We start from the raw sequence: 15,578 nt of genomic DNA, 5'->3' as shown, positions 1-15,578 counted from the left end.
AAAAGGATGTCATCCAAGTGCCCCAGTTTGAAGTTTGAACCCGTTTCTGCACGACGGGGAAATAGGCAGCTGCCGGGGGTCCATGCACCTGCACCATCTGTCCATGTCCATGGCCCCAATACGTCTCAGAAGAATCTGAACGCTGTCAAAATTATAATTCTTTCTACACACTACAATCGGGACAACTCAATCAAGACTTGTTACATACATATATCGCTGCTCCATTAGGTCGGTGAAAACTGAAAAACAAAGCTGGCTTTGTCTTCTGACTTCGGACTTTCACATTCCGTAGCTTCAATTTGGCTGCAAAACTTGAGCTGGAAAAAAAGAAAGCTCTGTAACAGTCGGCTATGTAGGCTCAATATTCTCCCTAGGAGTCGGCAGGCGCTGTAAGTAAGACAAAAAATTTGTTTTGTCTATTTAGAACAGAAAGCCGAGAATCACCGGCCTTTGAACGGATGGCCACCACCAAAGTATTAAAGTTTGGTAGAACACATTAAAAGTGACTTTGTTTAAAAAAAATTCAGACAGATATGTAATACACCCATTTAATCTGATGATGATTTTCAATTTCTTCCAGATTACCCCTGAATCTCCTTAGATCCGTCCCCTCCTCCTTGTATAGGATAGATTGGATTATATAACAGTTATCGTTTCTGAAAAAAAAAAAAAAAAAAAAGAACAGAAAGCGGAGTAGCTTATAGTTTCATCCGATTATTGTTCCTAATATGTAATAACTGAAGGAAGTAAAGCCCAAGATCCACATCGTACGCCTGATCAAGAATCTCATGTAGGAATAAGAACCATGAATCGTATGCGAGAAAAAATCTCATGACCAAACAAAATTATTCTCCCTCGATGTTACAAGCTCAAGACTTCCAACTTCCAAGTGATCTTCGAGTCCGAAAATAATCAACGGGCCTCTCCTGGGCCCTCCTTCTTGTAAGTTCAAGACTTCAAGTAATCTTCGAGTCCGACAATGATTTAAGGCGCTCTCGTAGGAACTTCTTGAAATTATCTTCTGTGCGTCCTTCACGAGGTAGGATTTGCATGCTAGAACAGAGCACCAATGCTTGATAAGGATTCACATGATTCAGAACATCTGGAGCACGATCATAATCCTATGCCAAGGAGAGAATTGAAAAGGAAAAGTACAGCCATTCAGTGAAACTTATTCAATTTACATCAAACATCAAAAGTAGCAAGTTAAAAGAAAGCTCATTCCAAAAGGGTCAATATATCAGTTTGATGGGTTAAAAGAAGCCATTTCATGGTTCAGATATGCTAAATCACAGTTAAGTTCACAAAATTACTTTCATTTCTTCAAAGCCTAATGTAAACAAGAAAGAGTGGGTGAAGATTAATGTCAAGTTACTAGCTCTAGGCAAAAGAAAAGATGGAGGAAATGTTCCAAAGACAGCTTCTTTGATCTATGATGTTTGTTAAAATAATTAGCAATAGACTAGGCTCTATAGACAATGTGCTTTGAAAGATCTGCTTACCTTTTCAGTCACAACAACAATTGGCTGCATGCCATATGCAGATTCAAGTTCTTTAAGTCTCCTTCTAATGATAGTAATATCCTACAGCAATAGAGAACCAGGAGGTAAGCAACAACAGTCAAACTTATACTATGAAAAGAATTAAAGAATAAGGACAAATTCCACTTTTAGAGAGAGAGAGAGAGAGAGAGAGAGAGAGGAGAGAGAAAAATGAAAAGAGATCACTATGTGACCCTTTGTTTAGTTTACGAGCATGAGAGAAGATGTTCTTTGATTCAAATAGTTTGTGAGTATGAGAGAAGATATTCTTTGATTCAACTTCAGGAACTAAAAAAACAACAAGAACTTTTCTTGAAACTGGATAGCAAAGGTAAGGAAATTTCATTCTTGTCCTCCAAAAAATTGACAATGATAGTCAAACCAAGTGAAAAAGAAAAATTCAAAAAGGAGATTTACCTTAGCCTGGAACAAATGATGATCACTGAAATCTAATCGATCAACATGCTTTGGTCCCATCTGCCATTGTCAATACCAAAACCACCTCTCAGATTTGAAACTGGAATGCAGGTGGACTAATAAAATGAAGGAATCATGTAGACCTCAACTTCTGTTATAATACAAGCATATTAACATAAGCTAAAAGTTAATTATGACAAGATCTTGAACTCACAATGAAAAAGAAGACATGAAAAAAACACTACCTTCAGAATTGTCTGCACAAAGGACTCAGGAAAACCAATAGCAGAAACACACAGGACAATCATATCATATATTGCCCTCAGGGATAAAACACAGGAAGTGTTGCCAGCTTTTAGGAAGTATGAAGGTGCCATTTGTGTCAGGAATATGGGGATAGAGTCACTGACTTTCCAAACTGTTGATTCAATGGCTTCAATATTTTGTTCAGCCACCTGTATGAGTCCCCTGCATTAGACTCATTTATGTATGTTATCCTATAACATACACTAAGTGGCCATCGAACAATTACAAGCGAATTGATGTTAGTCTAAACAAGAGAAAAACAGAGAAGAAACAATTTGTACCAAGTCTGCATGATGAATTACAACAACATCTGCTCTCCCAAGTGCAGCAAGAGGTTCCCTTAATGGTCCAAGTGGAATCAACTCCAGATTTCCCCATGGCATCATCCCATTCACCATAATAATCTCTAGGTCACGCCACAGCTGCAAATGCTGCCTTTCAATCGTTCGATTTAACAATCAATAAATACAAGTCCTAACTGATAATCACCACTTCAATTTCAAGAATTGTGACTAGAAAACAGCTATTTTTTTCATGTGGAAATGCATAAATGGCAGAAGGCCTATAATCTGGACTAAGTAATCTCAGAAATGATACTGCATTGCGTGCTGCCGAATGTAATCTAAAATAATGAAGGTCCTTTGGGCCATCATACCTGCATTCCATCATCTAATATTGCCACTCCAATTTTGTCTGAAAAAGAATCAGTCCTTGCTTTCTTGCTCAAGAAAGCTTTTGTGGAGCATGTACTATCAGAAAAGTTCAGATATCCGTGTCTTTCAAGAAAACTAGCAGCAGTGGCAGCCCTGTTAGCTCCAACACCAACTTTAGCAGATGTCCCATGTAAATGTCGTTGAAGCATTTTGGCTTCATCACCACCGCCATAACCCTGCAAAGTGAACCCTCATGCAAATACGTAAGCAAGAAAATTAAATTCCACAGGCAGGAAGTTATTCCTTCTCAACAAGCCTTACTCCATGTTTATTTACATTTACACCTATGGACTAGCCAAGAAAAAGTACTGATCCCTGATCCCTCCCACTTCCATAGCAGCAAATGCATGCTCATAAAGAAAAGAAAAAGAAACCTCGAACATCATAAAATCCAGAAATGATGAGATAAGAAATATTTAGAATAACGCCTAACAAACAAAATAACTTCAAAGGAATTCGCTTACAACATTGGTCAGGGATCACTAGTTTTCACGTTAATCTATGGGTCCCACTCAATCTAGCACTAGCTAATTGTGTGTGTGTTTATTTGCAGAAAACGTTTAATATCAGTAGTTGCAAATGATGGTCAAGTAAGAACTAGAAAACTCCAAATCAAAGTAGAAAACGACTAAAACATCCAAAACAACGTTTGTCTATTATCTCTCAACAGCCAAAACAACTTCTATTATTGCGTACTTGTCTAATTTCTAAACCTTAAAAAACTGAAGCATCAAATTTTTTACCACTCCATACAAGTCAACAATTTCATATAGCAAGACCAAAAGGACCGAGAAAAAAACAACATACAAATAACAGAAAAGCTTCAGTTCACTCAAAATTCCATCTTGCAAATGCGTTCTTGCCACAAAAATAAAAAAGAAAAAGAAAAAGAAGGAAATCGATTGAGTACCCTTGTCAGAATAAGCGGTGAAATCCCAGAATCGATCAACCACCGAGCAACGAACTCAACCATTGGAGTCTTCCCATTTCCTCCCCATGTCAAATTTCCAACACTTAAAACTGGCACTGGCAACCTTAAAGTTCACAACCAACAAAGTAAAACTGTATCAAGAAATCAGAAGTTCCGTAAAGAAGCAACAAAAAACACCTAGTACAATTATCAGGGTTCTCAAGGGAGAATCAAGGGTAAAAGATGATAAAAATTGAAACTTTGCCTAAAAAATCACAAGGATTTTGCGATTCTCTTCGAGAAAAATGCTTTACGTTAAAAGGGTACAGACTAAAACTTCCTTTCATTGCTTAGAAGATTTTTCTTCCTCCCCCCCCCCGGGCGGGGGTTCTTTTTCAATACCTGCGTTTGTGGAAAATTCCCAGATAGTAGAGGCGGTGTCGGATGAGAAGAGCGAGGTTGTAGATGGACGAAGCGATGGAGAGTAGGGGAATGAGAGAAAGCTGGAGTGGAGAGAGAGCAGAGAATCTCTGGGATGGCGGAGTGCTGGCTATTTGAATCACCAGTCTCCTCAGCTTCTCCATTTTTGGACTGGAGACTGAAGAGTGAAGATTTACTGCTTCCACTGACAACTCGAATTTAAAATGGGAAAACTATTTTTTGACTAAATTACACTTTACCCCCCTATGATTTAGTTCTTTTTTATATAACTCCCCTCTAGTTTAGATCTTGAAATAAATAACACCCCACAAGGGGGTAAAGTGTATTGTGCCCCAAAAAAAGCCTTTTTGCCTCAATCATCCTAATTTCTGTTTCCTTTTTTTTAGGCAAGCTCGAAAAAGTTTAGATCCTACTTTTCGATTTAAAATTCATGAAGTTAGTATAACAATTTTGCCCAATTTGAGATATTTGAGGGTTAAAAAGATGATTAAAAGATGAGAAGTTGATAAATATTTCGCCATAAAGCTTTTTGACTAAGAATGATAATTAGGACGGGGTTAATAGAGCGAGACAGGAATCATTTTCTCCCCTCAGGAATAGGGGGACAGGGGAGCATACCCTTGCCCCGTCACCCATTTAAAAAAAAATATATATTATAGTCACATGTATATAATATATTTAATATCATTAGTTATAATAATTATATTATTGATTATAAGTATCAGATTATATATAGTTAACATAATTAATACTATTAATTATATTAATAGTTATACATTTATATTAATATAAATTATTGATCACTTATACTAATATAATTATATTAAATTACTAATTACACTTTTTACTAATTATACATTTACTCTGTTAGTCCGCGGGAGAAAGTGGGGTTGGGAAGGCGGAGCCGCGGGAATGTTTGGACAATCCTTGTCCTGTTGCCATTCCTATTTTAACAACAGGTGAGCCGCCTGCTACTCAAATTTTAATCAATTTGCATATGCACTGTTTATTGGCTTTATTCAATAATTCGTATATGATGATTGATATCATCAAAAGATCAGATATAGGTTAAATGTTTTCCTTGACTTTTTTTTTTCTTGGGTGGTGATACAGATAAGATTTGCACGCTAGCAAAAATGTACTAGTTGTGCAGTTAGTACCATAAGTTATAACGCTTATTAACTACTTTTGGCCCCCACGGGTAGCTCAGCGGGGATTAGTAAGTCCGTCTCTACTGTTAGGTCCCATGTTCGACTCTCGCTGTGATAAAATTGCTGGCATTTTTGGACAGGGCTCTACTGTTAGGTCCCATGTTCGACTCTCGCTGTGATAAAATTGCTGGCATCTTTGGACAGGGCTCTGCTGGTTTTGGAATGATTAGTCTAGCCATAAAAAGGCCGGGACACCCTAAGTGCAAAAAAAAAAAAAAAACTACTACTATATTGCATAAGGATCCTCCATTCAAATTAGGTGAACATGATCTTGTTGCATCATTGCTCAATTTGTTAGCTATAACTTTTCTCTTGACAGATAAACTACAGAAATCGAATGGAGAAGCTTTTGTTTTTATGTTCAAAAGATAAGTGGCGTGGAAGGCGACCATGCCTGGAAAATACTCGCGGCCATAGTGAGATGGTAAATTATACTCCTAATAACAAATGAAGGTATAACAATGAACATCTGGATGATAACTAGGAAATATGATCTACAGGATGTGGATAGATAGGTAAGATATGTTGTACTGGAGATGCAGATTGCAGAGTCATCCACACTGCTTGATTCTTCCTTCCAGTTTGTAATCAGCAACAAACACATAAAATAATCCAATACACGACACATTATCCTGATTAGAATTTGTTGTTGCTGTTCTTCTTCTTCTTCTTCTTCTTTTTTATCAGGGACCAAAGCAGATGTTCAAACAATACTGCAAAGTGCTAAAACACATGAATATACTACTTCTTAAACCCACTGCAACAACGTTTTTTCAGGACTCAGGAGTAAATGAAGCAAACAAAAAAGTATGTTATCATGCGAGTGACTTGAATGAATGAAGACGAAATAGTTAAAAAAGGAAATAAATGACTCGTCTTGCTGGTTTGGTATGACTGGGAAGGACTCGCAAATTCGCATAGCTGTATGGTCACCAGCCGCCCCCGCTGGGTTGTTCGGATAGTGGAGGTTTAATAGTTATTGGATCTTAAGGAAGTAAAAAAGAATTAAAACATGATGTTTATGAATGAGAAATAGTAATATAATAAAAAGTGTGACAGAAAGTGGCATAGGGTATGGGACAGAAGATCCGTTGCGCTCCAAGTCTGCCTGGATTCAATTCTAGTCCGCAATCCAATTGTTGGCCTCATAGGTATCGGTCGGACCCGCTCTGTCTGGGTGTTGTGGGATTAGTCGGATGATCCCGAATACTCACAAGGTTGACAAAAAAAAACAAAAAACAAAAAAATACAGTCACCAACTGGTTCTATTTGTTTTGGGTGAATTCCCACAATAGCCAAAAACACTTACTTATTAGCCGAAGAAGAACGATTCAGGGCAGAGAGACTTTTTGCCAATTTAATACCCAGAAATTACAGGCCTTAGGAGGTTCAAATCTTTTCATCTCCACTTCTTAAGTTTCACCCTTTGTTGTTGAAGGGAAAAAAAATAGAGAAAAAGTATTTTGTTGCTAAAAAAAAAATTTATTGTAGGTATTTCCAGTTTGAAATGTAGATTCCACAGACTCTGTACTGAACCATTATTTGGTTTGTTTGGATTGTGATTTATTCGTCAAAATATATTTGCTTACGTCATCATTACAATTTTCAATACACTTTTTTATCTTTTCAATTATCTTTTTATCTTACATACATCACATCATAAAAAGTGCTACAATACAAATATCTCTAATAATTCACAATCCAAACAAACTGTGTCGATTTGGAAATTGAGAGTAACCAATCACATTAGTTGTCACCGCCAATCAGTTTAGTAGTAGTACCATATGATTTAGCAGAGCTTGAAAAGTAGATTTAAATTTTTCGTGACAATAATATTTATTGAACGCATTACACGTAGGCGTACTACCACTTACAATCATGATGATGAATTACTACCGCTCGTCGATGAATTGCATGTAAATTATTGCATCAACAATTAACGCCAACTACGCACATCTCAAATGATAGTTTTGATCCTCACTCGTCGAGTGGAAAGAACCTCAAAGATAATACACCGCTAAATGCATAAATAGTACGTGAAACGCAGTTGGCCTTTTGACAAGCATAATTCAATTTATATGCATCATAAGTAAAATAAACTGTTTTAGATAAGAAATATTAATAATTGTAACATTATATTTTGGAAAAAATTGTTCAAAACGTCATCGCACTTCATCAAATAAATTTTTTCGTCATTCACTTTTAAAACATTAATTTTACATCATTTATAAATTTAAATTAATAAAATTTGGTTCCAATATAAGTTTTTAACCACCTTTTAACTTTAAATCACCATGCGACCAATATACAATCATTTTGATGTAAAAACATGACAAATCCTATTTTTTTTATGACAAAAATGAATATAGATTAGGTTCGATATCACTTTTTAAGAAAAATAAATAAATAAGATTCGAGTTACATCTTATTTTTTTATGATAAAGATGAATATGGATCGGATCATTTATTTCATTGTAAATGGAATCCAACATTTTTTGCTACTAAAAAATGATCATGTATAGGATCACGCGATGGATTCAAAATAAAAAGCAGTTGGAAACTTAAGTTAGGATTGAATTTTATTATATTGATTTTGTAAGGGACGTAAAGTTATAAATTTAAAAGTAAATGATGAAAAAAATTCATTTGACGAAATTTATGGACGTCTTGAATTATTTTTCTAAAGTTGAAATTCCGAGAATTAGCATTTGTGGTTTTGAATCTCCCATATTCTCTCAGTTTCTTAAATTTCATCTTTCTCTTATGTTTTCAATCCAATTAATGCTTATAAATCCTGCCATTTCCCTACTATTAAAAGGAATTAGTATATGTTTTTGATCCAACCAATGTTTTTCGACATTAGCAAATGCTCATGCTCCAAAATTATAGAAGAACACATATTTTATGTTACCTTTTTTCGTACCGAATCGTGAAGTTTCAAGACAAGAGATTCGAGTTTGGACCTCAGTTCTCGACCTTTCCAAATGGTGTTTGGACAGTAGATTATTTGAAATAATATTGAGTGTGTTTGGATTGTAAGTTATTTGAAATATTTTTACTGTAGCACTTTTTGTGATATGATGTATGTGAGATAAAAAGGTAATTGGAAAGATAAAAAGGTGTATTGGAAATTGTAATGGTGATGTCAGCAAATATATTTGGCCAAATAATTGGCTGTCCAAACACACAAAATATTATTGTGAAGAAAATACTATAACATTTTTTTGATGATATATGTGAAATAAAAAAATAATTGAAAAAATTTGTTGATAATACAAGTAAATATAAATAAGGTGTAGATAATGTGTAAATAGTAGTGTTTGGACAGTATATTATTTGTCAAAATTTTTTTGCTTACATCATCATTACCATTTTTAATACATTTTTTTTAATTATTTTTTTATTTCACATACATCACATCATAAAAAATATTACAATAAAAATTTCTTAAATAATATCTCAGAGGGAATAATTACTCTTTTCCCTTTTTAAAAAATATTTCTGGAGTAAAACTCTATCATGGCCATAAGTCAAAGAATTTACTGTAGTCTCCATTTTCTTATTTGGACGTATCCCAGTGAAGAAGGTACTGCGTTGTTCGGCAGAAAAACAAAATAAAAGAAAAAAAAGCAGATTTTCTGTATTACTAATCACTTATAGTCAGCGTCTTAATAACACATTGAAGTTCACGCGCAAATGATCACCGTTGCCTCAGGATATTTCCAGGAGAACTACTCTGACGTGACAGCACGCGCTGCACCCTGCCAACAAGTATCTCCGGAAATATAGCAATGACAGTCTAGATTGACGCAATAACGGGCAGACCAGTGGACACGCAAGCACTTCGGGCACACCGGGCAGTACCTAACGCCGTCTTTCTCACCCAGTAACGCCGTTTCTCTCTCTACAAAGCCGAGGCAATCATGTCATATATTCAAAACCCCCGAGCCTCAGAGCCTGAGATTCAGAGCTAGGCTCGGAGCTCAAAAGCGACCTCCAAAGAAAATAAGCCAAAGCAGAGCGCCAGATAAATAATGGAGTAAAAGAAGAGAGAGAAAAGAAATAGTAGAGAGAGAAAGGAAGAGAGGGAAGAGAGAGAAAGACACTGAGTGAGTGTGGGTAGTGCGTGTTTTCTAGAGAGAGACTAACAGGCGCATGACAAAGATGGGGCAGATCGTGAAGAGGAAGAAGAAAGGGAGACCATCCAAGGCAGATCTCGCTAAACGACGCAGCGTAGGTGAGGATGCATCGGCGCCGGAGCGTGAGCTTCGGAGAAGTCACCGTCAACGGAACGTGAGGTACACCTTCGATTTCGATGATTACCTCGACGACGACGAGTTATTCGAGGGCTTCGATGATGAGGAAGACGAGCGGCGGCGGGAGAAGAAGCTCAAGCTCCTTCTTAAGCTCCAGACTAGCAGAGAAACCACCACCACTGAGTCGACTCCGAGTGAGACTCGGCGTGCGTCACACGCGCCTGCAGCTTCTCAGTCGTCGTCGGACCTCGGCGGTGATGGGAGTTATAATAAGCCGTCGAAGAAGAGGAAAATGAGCGACAGCCTCGCTCGCGGCCGCAGCCGCCAAGGCGTCAATGAAGAAGCTGAAGCCGAGGCAGAGGTAGATGAGGAAGATGAAAATGATGACGTGGATGATGACGATAATGAAAATGTTGAGGATGATGAGGTATAGAAAAACCGGAAACAAAATGTAAAATCAAATCGATGTGGATCTGATTGCAGCCAAAAAAAAAATCAAAATTCAGAAAAATTGTAGCTAAGTAGAAGAACAAAGCTAGAATGAATGTTCAATGATGGATGTTGTAAGCAATTTGCATGGGGAGAGAGAAAATGAGCATAGGGTTGTCCAGCTCAGCTGAGGTGGGGAGGAAGTTCAGCTGAGATTTTTCTAATTGGTCCAGACTTGTAAACCACTCCTATCAGCTCACTACTTTCTCTCTCTCTAGAATTATATATATATGTGAAATTGTGTATGTATAGGTGAGTAGTATCAATGTCGGGAGAGATTGGGTTGGAAGAGTAACGGTCGGGTCAACTGTCAAAAACTAACCCCCACAGAATCTGATCACGCTCCCACCTTTCTCTCTCTCTTTCTATATCTACTTGTCTTTCTCTCTCTTGCTTCCATACAATTTTTCTTGCACACAAAAACACATGGATTAGTACGTACTTCCTTTTCTCTCTCTGTCTGTCTGCTGCTTTGTTTTCTGTCCCCGTCTGAAAGACGCCGACTTTTTGGTTCGTAGTATTGAGCAGAGGGAGCATTTATTTATGTTTGAGCCTGTTGATGTTTTGTTTTATTGTGGTTTGAGGGGTTTCTGTTGTTTGATTTTGACAGGTTGTTAAAGGTCGTGGAAAAGCTGATAAGCCGAAAGGGGTGGAGGACTCTGCTCCAGGTGGGTTTTGAATTTTGATTCGTGGGTCAGGCATGATTTTTGGTGTCACCCTGTGAAAAATTTGATGATGAAATGATTACTTCTGTTCAATCAGGGACGCCTACTGAAGCTCCTTCTGGGTTGCCATTGCCAGAAAAGAAGACGTTGGAATTAATTCTTGACAAGCTTCAAAAGTAGGTGTAATCTGTTGTTCTGTTTCTGTTTTGACGGTTATTTTTGTTGGTTTGTGGTAATAAGATGTTTTGGGCTTTAATTGTTTCTGTTTTTATGATCCCAGGAAGGACATTTATGGTGTTTACGCAGATCCTGCTGATCCTGAGGAGGTTGGCCGTTTTCAGAATGCGTTCTCTTATGGTAATCTTAGGCAGTGTTTAAATGATGAAGATTCTTATTTTGTTTGTTATTTTCTCCTCTAGTTACCTGATTACCATGAAGTTATTGAGCATCCTATGGACTTTGCCACCGTGAGGAACAAGCTGGGAAATGGATCATATGCAAACTTGGAACAATTTGAGGTGCTTTTCGTAATTCTGCTCAGATTTTTTTCTACTCTTCTTCTTCTTCTTCTTTTGAGCATAACCTCTCCAATTCGTACATGAGACGTCATGAGCTCAGGCAGTTATATAAGGGGTTAATATGTAAATGGAAATAGGGAAGAGTTGTTTGTGGTTGTATCATGTTGGAACGTCGGCCGTTATAGGGCTTTGAATTGAGTGAATAGTATCTGTCTCATTGGTGAATTGCCAAATCTCAAAATACGGATGCTCATTGCCCTAATTCAACTTGTGGGGAACGGATAACAACTAGCTTCTGTATAGCACCTGAAAGACATTTCAATCGATGATGCAACCGAACCTGGTGCTTTTGGATTGATTACAACTGGCCCGTGAGATGCTAAGATTGTTCTGTTCATATTGAAAAATATCATAAAATGTTTGACTTCTGCTAGATCATCAATCAAATTGGCACACAAGTGATGCTGCCTATACGGTATTGTTATAAGAGGACATAAAGAATATAGGTGCTACTACAGACTTGAGAATGAATAGTAAAACCTTTCTGATCCAATGAAGTAAAGGGTGTTATGGAGACATGATCTTAATTTTTATCTGTTCTGCCAAGAAACCGGCTGGTGGACAATCAATCTTTAACTGTTCTTCGTAAAAGCAGTATCAAGTTAATAAAAAAAAAGCAGTATAAAGCATTGCGATATATAATTGGTTAATGTTATTGGTATTATGATCTAACTCTTTGAGATATTCAAGTCTCAGTTTTTTGATCATCTATGGGGATTCTAGAGTATATTATGGCCATTAATATACTAGCTAGGTTTTCTATAGGTTTAAGGTGAAGTATAGGAAAAATCCTCTGCAGGGATTGACACTTAGATGCTTGGTGGCGATTCTGATTGTCAGAGTCTCTCATTTCAGATCTCAAGAGAATATTTGTGATATTGCTTACGTTATCCGCATTCCTAAGCTGCACAGCTTGCATCATTAACATCCAATTTTGTAGAGTAGTTAACCTTCTAGAATGACATTTTGGTTAATGCTGCAATAACCTGTTGCAGCGATGAGCTTTACTTCTTTTGAAGGAATACCCATTTGGACTCTGCGGTGTCTTTTATAGATTCGGTTCGCCCCCCTGGAATATACCGGTTGGAGAGTTGGGTTGTTCTGCGCTTGAAACACTTGGCTCTAATATGCTAGGGATAAATTTGTCTTGCTTGTCTGGATGAATTCTTTGAACTGGTTTCTTGGGGGAAGATAGAATATCATGCTTTTTTTTTAATAAAAAAATGTTGGTAACTATTAAACAATTTTGTTGTTGAATCAGGGTATCTTTTTTCAAGCTTCAAGCATTAGAGACACCTGTTTCACTCAATTTTGATTGAAAATGCAAAAAGGAAGAACAAAATTTGATATTCTTTTCATTTAGACTTGTTTTCCTCCACTTAACCTTTAAGCTGCTGCCTCTTACTGTTATGCAGTTTCTTAGTTGTTTTTTCCTCTGCAGAGTGATGTTTTCCTTATTAGCTCGAATGCGATGCAATACAATGGACCAGATACCATATATCATAAACAGGTTAGGAATTTGGGTTTTATTTAGCCACTTCTCTGTGCACCATGTGCAACCCCATCCCCCTTTTTTTTCCATTCTGGGAGCAATTCGTTAATATACTGCCTATTTATTTTTGAAAGGCTCGTGCCATCCAAGAGCTGGCAAAAAGGAAATTTCAGAAAATGAGACTTGGCATTGAACGGTCGGACGAACTCAAATCAGACCAGAAGACAAGATTAAGCTCTGTTGTTAAGAAGCAAATAAGGAAGCCAATCAGCCGGACATTGCAGGACCCTGTGGGGTCTGATTTCTCATCTGGTGCCACACTTGCAACCAATGGAGATATTCAAAATGGTTCAAGTGCAGCTCAGGTTGGTGGATCTGAGAGGGCTAGCAGTGTTGATAGGCTTGAGGTTCCACCTGTCATTGACAACAGCATAGACAAAGCAGAAGAATTGCTGCCGGGTATCCGAGCAAATTCTCTTTTCTCTATATGTTTTAAAATTCCATTGGCATTAAAATCTGGGCAAGTGATCTGATAGTAAGGATTGGCAGTGAACACTGTTATATCTGTCTAATCATTTAGTGTCGTGTAGTTTGATTGTTTGTCAAGGTGAAAATCATTAGTCAATCTTTTCTTCTATGGGACAAGAAGTTCTATTCTCTACCAAGTTTGCTTGTGGGTAGCCTTCCTGATTGCTTCACTTGTCTTTGCAGGGAAGCGACCTCTGGCTAAGATTGAGAGAAAACAATCATTGAATGATGAGAATCGTCGTGCAACTTATAACTTGTCTACTCAGCCTGTTGCCAGCTTTGATTCTGTATTTTCAACTTTTGATGGAGAAAGCAAGCAGCTAGTTTCTGTACGTTGCGTAAATTGACATCTTATTCTACTGATGACCTTTTAGCTCATGGATTCAGTGATTTCCTGATTCAGGTGGGTCTTTATGCGGATCATTCTTATGCTAGGAGCCTGGCCAGATTTGCAGCAACTCTTGGACCTGTTGCTTGGAGAATCGCTTCCAAGAGAATTGAGCAGGCTCTGCCTTCAGGATCCAAATTTGGTCGTGGGTGGGTTGGAGAATATGAGCCACTTCCAACACCTGTGCTAATGCTTGAAAATTGCACTCTTAAGGAACCACCCTTTTTTACCAAGATTGAACAGACAGTTGTCACTAGAAAGCAGGAGAAAATGCCTACCAAACCTGTTTCTTCCAGGGAGAACATTGTTACTGAACCTTGTGTGGACAAATTGGTGAAAGCAGCACCTTCTTACAAGGACGGCCTTGTCAAGGACTCCACTGTGCAGAGGAAATCAGCATTTTTTGGTCCTACAGTAATTAAACCAACTGCCTGTTCTAGCCCCAGTATCTCACTTCCGGCTAAAGAGCAAGCTGTTAGGGTTTTGGAGGGGAGATCTTTTTTTGGTTCTCCTGCAAACAAAACTACTTTTTCAGCTTCTTCTGGTTTTCAGCAGCAAAATTCACAACCAAGAAATTTCACTGAGCCTGAGAAAAGGTTTCTGAAGGAGGTTGAACTGAATGGTCCACCCTCAGGCAGTCAAACTGCTGCTGATTTTGTTGTAGAGAGGCAGATTTTGAATAGTTCTGATATACCAGGTTCAAGGTCGAAGGACATGGTTCTGAAGAACAAAAGTCTCTTGCCCTCTGGATCTTTTAAACAATCAAATCTTAATGGAGTGGCTGTTGGTGGACTGCCCAATGGAAAAGTAAATAATATAGATAGCAATAAAAAGTCTAGTTCGGCTTCTGACTTGGCCAAAGGGGCGACATATTTTCCTCATGCACAGGATCAGGGTTTAACAGATCCAGTCCTGTTGATGAAAATGTTAACTGAGAAGGCTCAAAATCAACACAAGTCATCTAATCAGTCCCCAGTTGACAGTGGTCCAGTTTTGTCTCCGGCTCTTCCATTGAGAAAAGAAGATTCAGGCAATGCTGCTGCAGCTGCTGCTCGTGCATGGATGTCTATAGGGGCTGGAGGATTTAGACCAGCTGGGGAAAACACAGGCCTCCATAAGAACCAGATATCTGCTGATTCATTGTATAACCCTGCTCGTGATCTTCAGTCCCAGGTTTCAAGATTTCGTGGGGACCCTCTACCATATGCGATGCATTTGCAGCCTGACAAGAACAATTTTCCATTTCATCCCTTTGTGCCTCAACCTACTAGAATAGGCAGTGATGTGCAGTTCCATAATCAACCAATGGTTTATCCTCAATTAGTGACTGCTGACTTGTCTAGGTTCCAGGTGCAGTCTCCATGGCAGCCTATTAGTCCACAATTGCAGCCAATGCAGAAACAGGAATCACTGCCTCCAGACTTGAATGTTAGTTTCCAGTCATCAGGGTCTCCTGGTAGACCAGCTTCAAGTGTTCTGGTTGATTCTCAGCAGCCAGACCTGGCATTGCAGCTTTAAGGCTGGCATACAATTTTGAAGCAATAGGAAAACTTCAGAACTTATGTTGGTTTACGATCCTAAAAGAGGTGGTGTACTTTCTTAAACTTGGATACCAAATTGTTAGTTGGATGACATCATGGCAA

The 15,578-nt window shown here is 38.0% G+C and overlaps 2 protein-coding genes across 3 annotated transcripts; one reads left to right on the top strand and one right to left on the bottom strand.

Moving 5' to 3' along the window:
- Positions 1-704: 704 nt before the first annotated feature.
- LOC113690516 (probable tetraacyldisaccharide 4'-kinase, mitochondrial) lies at positions 705-4,488 on the bottom strand. Of its 2 annotated transcripts, none has more exons than XM_027208444.2 (8): positions 4,290-4,488; positions 3,888-4,011; positions 2,920-3,153; positions 2,546-2,695; positions 2,204-2,413; positions 1,959-2,018; positions 1,503-1,583; positions 705-1,121 (listed from the first exon to the last, which is right to left on the bottom strand). In XM_027208444.2, the coding sequence occupies exons 1-8, from the start codon at positions 4,469-4,471 to the stop codon at positions 957-959; spliced, it is 1,206 nt and encodes a 401-aa protein (XP_027064245.1). In that variant the 5' UTR covers positions 4,472-4,488; the 3' UTR covers positions 705-956. The 2 variants fall into 2 exon arrangements, with proteins under 2 accessions (XP_027064245.1, XP_027064246.1); XM_027208445.2 differs by having other exon boundaries at positions 2,546-2,686.
- Positions 4,489-9,295: 4,807 nt separating this feature from the next.
- LOC113690515 (uncharacterized) lies at positions 9,296-15,518 on the top strand. Its single transcript, XM_027208443.2, has 9 exons — positions 9,296-10,222; positions 10,895-10,952; positions 11,047-11,125; positions 11,230-11,275; positions 11,369-11,467; positions 12,969-13,037; positions 13,154-13,478; positions 13,731-13,876; positions 13,951-15,518. The coding sequence occupies exons 1-9, from the start codon at positions 9,695-9,697 to the stop codon at positions 15,451-15,453; spliced, it is 2,853 nt and encodes a 950-aa protein (XP_027064244.2). The 5' UTR covers positions 9,296-9,694; the 3' UTR covers positions 15,454-15,518.
- Positions 15,519-15,578: the final 60 nt, after the last annotated feature.

The sequence above is a fragment of the Coffea arabica genome, chromosome 5c (assembly GCF_036785885.1).
Source record: "Coffea arabica cultivar ET-39 chromosome 5c, Coffea Arabica ET-39 HiFi, whole genome shotgun sequence".
NCBI classification, from domain to species: Eukaryota; Viridiplantae; Streptophyta; class Magnoliopsida; order Gentianales; family Rubiaceae; genus Coffea; species Coffea arabica.
Note: the sequence above shows the minus strand (reverse complement) of the source record. Positions and strands in the feature narration are given on the sequence as shown.

What these genes read in the sequence shown, in the direction of transcription:
- LOC113690515 (XM_027208443.2), top strand. Translation starts at nt 9,695, where the DNA reads ATGACAAAGATGGGGCAGATCGTGAAGAGGAAGAAGAAAGGGAGACCA. An exon ending in AAAATGTTGAGGATGATGAG is followed by an intron (nt 10,223 to 10,894) that starts GTATAGAAAAAC and finishes TGATTTTGACAG; the next exon opens with GTTGTTAAAGGTCGTGGAAA. An exon ending in AAAGCAAGCAGCTAGTTTCT is followed by an intron (nt 13,877 to 13,950) that starts GTACGTTGCGTA and finishes TTCCTGATTCAG; the next exon opens with GTGGGTCTTTATGCGGATCA.
- LOC113690516 (XM_027208444.2), bottom strand. Translation starts at nt 4,471, where the DNA reads ATGGAGAAGCTGAGGAGACTGGTGATTCAAATAGCCAGCACTCCGCCA. An exon ending in GGAATTTTCCACAAACGCAG is followed by an intron (nt 4,012 to 4,289) that starts GTATTGAAAAAG and finishes GTGAACTTTAAG; the next exon opens with GTTGCCAGTGCCAGTTTTAA. An exon ending in TATTAGATGATGGAATGCAG is followed by an intron (nt 2,696 to 2,919) that starts GTATGATGGCCC and finishes ATTGAAAGGCAG; the next exon opens with CATTTGCAGCTGTGGCGTGA.